At 34.8% G+C, this 7,019-nt stretch overlaps 1 protein-coding gene across 1 annotated transcript; it reads right to left on the bottom strand.

The window, feature by feature from the left end:
- Nucleotides 1-2,039: 2,039 nt before the first annotated feature.
- On the bottom strand, nucleotides 2,040-5,904 carry LOC101745487 (uncharacterized). The gene is made up of 2 exons (XM_004929570.5): nucleotides 5,126-5,904; nucleotides 2,040-4,975 (listed from the first exon to the last, which is right to left on the bottom strand). The coding sequence occupies exons 1-2, from the start codon at nucleotides 5,618-5,620 to the stop codon at nucleotides 4,445-4,447; spliced, it is 1,026 nt and encodes a 341-aa protein (XP_004929627.1). The 5' UTR covers nucleotides 5,621-5,904; the 3' UTR covers nucleotides 2,040-4,444.
- Between the last annotated feature and the right edge of the window lie 1,115 nt (nucleotides 5,905-7,019).

Genomic DNA, 7,019 nt, shown 5'->3' with positions numbered 1-7,019 from the left:
ACTTGATGGTCTGCAGATTTTGGGAGCAGACCATGTGCCTAAGGATATTTATAAGGCCCTACCCACTTTGTTTTTACAGGTGGTAGGACCTCTTGTGAGTCCGCGCGGGTGGGTACCACCACCCTGCCTGTTTCTGCCGTGAAGCAGTAATGCGTTTCGGTTTGAAGGGTGGGGCAGCCGTTGTAACTATACTTGAGACCTTAGAACTTATATCTCAAGGTGGGTAGCGCATTTACGTTGTGGATGTCTATGGGCTCCAGTAACCACTTAACACCAGGTGGGCTGTGAGCTGGTCCACCCATCTAAGCAATAAAAAAAAAATCCAAACGACCGACTCCCTTTGCACTCTCACCCGACGTCCGATCGCCGCCCGGGGCGAAACCCAGAAAGAGCAGTGGGGTTCCGTAGAATTTTTTCCATGCAGCGCACTAGAGTGTAGGTACCGTCCGCTTTGCTTCGCCCCCTTAGGTCTGGTTCGAAATCAGTCTGCGGGTCGAGACGCGATACTCCGCCAACCGGTCGCTCTTTTCACGTAGTTATTACTCTCTTTAATAGGATGCTAGAGTACTGATAGCGCGTCAAGCAGCCTCGACCCCCACGCGTATTGATTAGTCTAATTTAAAATCTTTATATTACACGGTACTAGTCATCCATTGTGTAAGTCACTAGTTAACATTTGGTAAGTGCATATTTCATCACATAAACCGGAACTAGCTTGCGGGATTCGATCACCGGTACAACCGCATCGCTCGATATGAATCTTATTCTGTAAACCATGACGACTTCAAGATTAGGGTAGGCAACGGTGTTGCTCTGCCTCTGGCATTGCTGACGTTCATGAGCAACGGTAACCACTCATCGTCAGGTGGGCCGTATACTCGTCTGCCTAAAAGGGAAATAAAAAATATATATATATTATATGGAATACATGCGTAGGTATCGGTTATTATATTAAAATTATGTATTTAAGAAAATATAGGGTGTTTGTTAATCTGATAAAGGCATAAGTTCCCGGTTTAACGGCATATTGTGAACGGAGCATTGTTGTATATTGTTTAAAAAGTTTTTTATTACTTACCTTTGAACGCAGACTACTGTAAGCAAATTTTATATCGATCAGAAAACGGAGAGGGATGCATTCCAGTCATTTTTATTACATTGTTGCGTGTACGATCGGGCATACCCCACTTCGATAAAGCGGCACGACACGAGAACCCTCTCATCGTGGCCGCCGGTAACTACATTCCCGATCCTGCGGACAGAACGGAAAGCAGTCGACGTCGCCCCAAACACGTCATTTCGGATCCTCCCGATCCACTAACGGTGCTTTTAGGTACCTCAAGTAGGTTTTCCCAAAAAACTACTTAATGCTCAACGCGTAGGTACATAAATTTTAATTGAATCTTTTAGCAAAGATGTTGTTCGGTCAATACTTTTAAATGTTTTTAAGATTTGCAAAAATATTTTTAACTTATTAATTAAATAGCCATACTTTAGCTGCCGTTCGACTACAATAACTAAACATGCATTTTCATAATTTTAGTGGATTATTTAGTCTTAGAAAATCGATGATCTACTCAACCACTGAAGGGTTCCAAAATCACGTCCGTTCAGAATATTACGGTTTACAGAACCATTTAAAACTTTAAAATTTGTTTCAGTTACGTTTTTTTTATTGCTTAGATGGGTGGACAAGCTCACAGCCCACCTGGTGTTAAGTGGTTACTGGAGCCCATAGACGTCTACTAAATGCGTCACCCAGCTTGAGATATAAGTTCTAAAGTCTCAAGTATAGTTACAGCGACTGCCCCACCCTTCAAACCGAAACGCATTACTGCTTCACGGCAGAAATAGGCGGGGCGGTGGTACCTACCCGTGCTGACTCACAAGAGGTCCTACCACCAGTAATAACATTGAACATTCTTGAAACCTCAATTCCAACGTTAACAGAAACGATATTAAACACCCGGCAATGGTAAGCGTACGAAACTGGTTTTGATACAGCAGGACATTAAAGTAAGGATATTAAAACGGCTCCATTTAAATGAGTATCTCTTTATTGACGGTTGAGTCATTATGGCATACACGAAATCAACAGTCATTTCTAACTATCGTATTGAAAAAATCATCTCTAACGTACATAAGTTAAGACAATATATTGTTTGCATCCTTAAAATAATATAAAAATCGTTTTAATAACAAAATAAAAACGTAAATGAATATTGACAAAAAGTTGTTATAATAGTCAGATCTTATATTTAGTAAGTTGAAACAATACTTAAAAGGTATGTATGTTCTGTGTGCTTAGTGCGAGTTTTTTAACGTTCTCGATAGCGTAAAAGTTAACTCATATTTGTATGGAATGGGATCGTTTGCGTATGTTTGCCGCTAGGGGCGCTGCACAAAGTGGGAATGAGTTGCTCGCTCCGGGCATTTCAATATTGCAATGATTGTTACGTTATAATATTCATTGTAAAAATGAATATTTAAAAAAAATCTACTATTAAAAAAAAAGACATTACCGCTGAGATTTTTGCCAGTTCTTCTCAGGACGGAGGCTAGTTTTTGTGAATTGGCGGTAGTTCTTTTTGACGTTCAACAAGTATGTACTTTCATTTATATTGAATAAATTATTTTTGATTTGATTTGATTTATTAACTTTTACGCTATCGAGAACGTTAAGAAACTCGCACTAAGCACACTGTAAAAATAATTTGCCTGCTAAAGGCACGATGCTATAGACTAATGTTTAACAAATACTAATTATACTTATAAACAATTAAGATAAAGTTAGAATACTGGGATCAAAATAATAAAAAGAAAAACCTATACTGTCCAAGTTTTTGTTTTAATACTATTTTTACTGAAACCGACCTGCGAGATTCAAAACTGCATCTATATATACATATACATTTTTTTTATTGTAATTGCATAGCAACGCATAGATGTACTTAGTTGATTGGTAGAACCATCTAAATCCATGTTCAAAGTGTTTGGATAAATATTAATATCTGCCCAACCCGTAAAAATTAAATACTAAAAGAGATATAAGTATGTAAGTGTGGGAGTTGAATCTGTCATCATCGCTTTGTACTCAAAATTATATAGGGGAGTGAAAAGCTATTTAGTTTAAGCGACATTTTTGCAACTTTACAGGACAGCCAACTAAATAAAAAACATTTGGAAAAAATATCATAACAAAAAAAACTTCTTCAGCTATTTCAATTAAGTAAATTGAAGTTCAATTAAAAACATCATACTGTTAGTATAAATACCAAATAAAACAGACTTTAACTACAAATTTAAATGTCGCGTATTAGCCGAAATATCGCTTAGATCACGCCTTTCAGCCCTCGATATGCTCTATATTCAGATCTGAATAGGACAATGGATATGGGGAAGAGAGTACCATCTCTTCCAAGGGCCATCTCATTCAACTGAATGACTGTCAATCGTCGGCTATCAGAGCTCTCAATCCCCGTGGCCTATGAATAATAATATGTATCGTTCAGAGAGTAAACTAATATAACTAGATTGAATTATCATTGTCTTAATAACGCTTGACAAAAAATGTAAAACAATAGTGTGATACCAAAATTAAACAATTTTATTTACTTTTAAGATTCGATCTGTTTTAGGATTTTCACTTCTTAATGATCACAGTACCAGCAATTAGCCCGATGGACTGATATTAGTTATTGATTATTGAATACCAGAGTAAACCCACCAAAAATGTCCCAAACTAAAAATATATTTTTTTAAATCTATTGCAATGCTTTTGGACCCTGATGCTACAATGCAAGAAACCCTTCCTAAAGCATTTATAACTACAAATTTATAACTGTTGAATAAAACACAAATGTATTCATGTTTATGTAGGTCTACATTTCCACCTTTGCTCACTTCAATTCACTGTCATGGTAAAACTAAATTTATAAATGAACATATTTTATATTAAAGATATTTTTGTTAGTAATATACACATCTTATCCCTTTAATACTATTTTGTGCATGTTAAGTATTGTCTAACATATTAATTTTGTCTTTTAAAAATTATATTCTAATGCAAGGTGTGAAATAATATTCTTAATTTGAAATATATATTTAAATATTATATATTAATACTATGTATATTTTTTTATTGAAGCTTTCAATTAAAAAGTTTCCCTATGCTTCTAGATTTACACTAAGTTGTGAATATCTGATGTGGGATTATACCACAAGACAAATGTCATCTAAATGAATAGTTCAAGTAACTTTAATCAAAACAAATGCCAAAATATAAAATTGTAAGTAATATAATATAATAAATGCAATTAATTATAAGGCATTAAAGTGATACAAAAATGTTAATTTTACAATATTCATGCTGTAAATAAAAGAAACATTTAAATATTTTGAAAAAAACTATACCATTTTACACCTTGCATTTATTCAGGTAATTTTATCCATATTCACTGCCCAAAGTTGTAAGACCTTTGCTCTGTATAGCAAACATTATAGCTGCATCCAAAAACTCAAAATGATTGTCGCCTAGATTAGGATCCTGATTTTCGTTACTAGAACTTTGATTATCATTAAAACATTGATATGATATTGATGAATCAGGAAACAGTGAAAACTGAGACATCTTCTGTGGATCTTCACAGGCCCAAGTCAGTTCATTTGATTCTTCATTTTCTGGAACTGTCAATGATGGAGATGATTCTCGTGATGGTGAATGTCTGTCATTACTAGAGCAACTTGCATTTTCTGAATTGTTTATGTCGCTACTGGTGTTTTGATTTTGTAGGCCATGTGCAGAAATAGCCATGAGAATGCCTTCATTTTCAATGTTCTGTCCAGGTGATTCATTAACTAATTCTGCAACATCTAATGCTACAAATCTAGAATTGCGTACTGCTGTTAAAAGCGATACATACTCCCGTGATTCTAGTATGCTATTTACAGTGTTATCTACAAATCCCTTTGTCATCTGAAATCAGAGAAAATATTTTTATGAGTTGAGATGTTTATGAGTTGATGAGTTTAATTTTAAGTTTTTAAGTTACTATAAAAATCACAAAAATCATAACTTTAAGATTAACTATTTAGATTTTACATCTAGTAGAGAGAAAAAAATTACCTGTCTTTCCTGCCACCGTGCTATACATTGGTCCTCAGTGTAGTTCTGTGAAACTACCATAGACATTGGTACTGACATTGCACTGTTAAAGCCACCACTAGTTCTACAATTATTTTCATTATTGTCATTAGAGCTCACATATCTTGGATACTGGAGCTTCCCATTTGACACACTTGTACTTGGAGTTAACAGAGACTTCTCGGAGTCTGTAATCACAGATTCTATTGTATTAAAGTCCTGATTTAAAAAATAATCTCCTAGTATCTCGAGGTTTTGCTTAGTTTCAATATCACTAGAATTACTTTCGCTCGATAATGACGGCCCAGGTACTGTTGACTCTTCAGAGGAATCAGAATTTTCATTTTTCAAGTGATATTTTCCTTTGACTTGCCACGCGAATCTTGCCTTCTTGAGTGGGCGCTCAGAATCAGTCGAACCGTCGCCATTTTCTTGTCCTGTACACGACGATTCCTCACTAGCTTTCGTAATATTCATCACTTATTATTTCGCGTTTCCGAATTCGAACTTCTATTTCATTTGTAAACAAACCGTAATTAACAACCATATGATTGACAAGTACTTAGTTAATTAAAATTAAAATATTAAACAAGCCGTTTATCCAATTGAGCTATACTGTATTTATTAAGTTTAATTGAAGATATCGTTTTTTAAATAAATAAAAATAACAGTATTTACGAAGCTACTAAAATAGATGACTTAATGAACAAAGTAAACTGGTTAACTCAGTCGCGCAACGAGAAACAAAAAAAAAACAAATTACTTTTTGACATTTCTGCTTTTTTAAAACTGAATTAAAGGCATTGAAGACTGGATCATTCATCCTATAAGACCTTTTTAATTGGAAATTTTAGCATCATTTGTAAGATTTTAACAATTATGAATCCGTATTTTTGTTTTTAAGTTGTATCGTATACTAAATTTACCCATATTGCTCGCTATTTATTTAAATGTATTTTGAAATACACGTGATTAGATTTAAAATGTGTTTAAAAATGAGTTTTCTTTGTCTTATGTATACCGTTTCCTTTCTATCAAAATTCTTAAATGGGTCACTTAAAATTAGTTTTTCACCTTCCTTTGTACTCAAAGAGGTGGGTTGGCTAAATAAAATAAACAAAGTTAACGAAAAATGAATTTCGAAAAACTGTAACCCCTTTTTTTTTTCAAATTCTAAAGCAGATTTGCTTCGCGCCTGATATAAACATAAAAGTTGTGAAAAAAATGATTTCCGTACAGGATTGCAATTTTCTCTTTTCTGAGTACTTACATACTACATACTCTTGTGATAAATTTGGAAAACAAGATAGAACAGCGGAGCACATTTACATTTATTATCACTACATAGTATAAAACAACATACACAGTCTCTGTCCTTATATCTATCTGTCCCTATGTATGCTTAAATCTTTAAAACTACGCAACGGATTTTGATGCGGTTTTTTTTAATTAATAGATAGATTGATTAAAGAGAAAGGTTCATATGTATAATAACATCCAATAAATAGTAGAGAAATCAATAATAAATTACAGTTTCCGAACCGAAGCGAGGGCGGGTCGCTAGTATAAAATAAAATTGATACTTTAACTTCAAGTTTTGAGGTGGGTTGGCTGCGGTGGGTGGCTGCGTTCACGTTGCTATCTATACGGGCTTCACAAATCATATAATATAACGTGGGTTGTGAACGCCTCTGCCTATCCATAGTAATAACTGAAGAGTACTAAACTATCCCGGTCATCGTTCTCGTCGAACCTGTCGCTTGCGAGGAAGGGCTTGGCGAGTAAATTAACCCACAGACACAGCCCACTGAGTTTCTCGCTGGATCTTCTCAGTGGGTCGCGTTTCCGAATCGGTGGTAGATTCTGCGAAGCACTA

This window comes from Bombyx mori, chromosome 21, assembly GCF_030269925.1.
Source record: "Bombyx mori chromosome 21, ASM3026992v2".
NCBI classification, from domain to species: domain Eukaryota; kingdom Metazoa; phylum Arthropoda; class Insecta; order Lepidoptera; family Bombycidae; genus Bombyx; species Bombyx mori.
Note: the sequence above shows the minus strand (reverse complement) of the source record. Positions and strands in the feature narration are given on the sequence as shown.

Excerpts from the sequence above, each read along its gene's own strand:
- LOC101745487 (XM_004929570.5), bottom strand. The coding sequence starts at position 5,620 with ATGAATATTACGAAAGCTAGTGAGGAATCGTCGTGTACAGGACAAGAA. Across the intron at positions 4,976-5,125 it reads CACGGTGGCAGGAAAGACAG|ATGACAAAGGGATTTGTAGA; the intron begins GTAATTTTTTTC and ends CTCTGATTTCAG.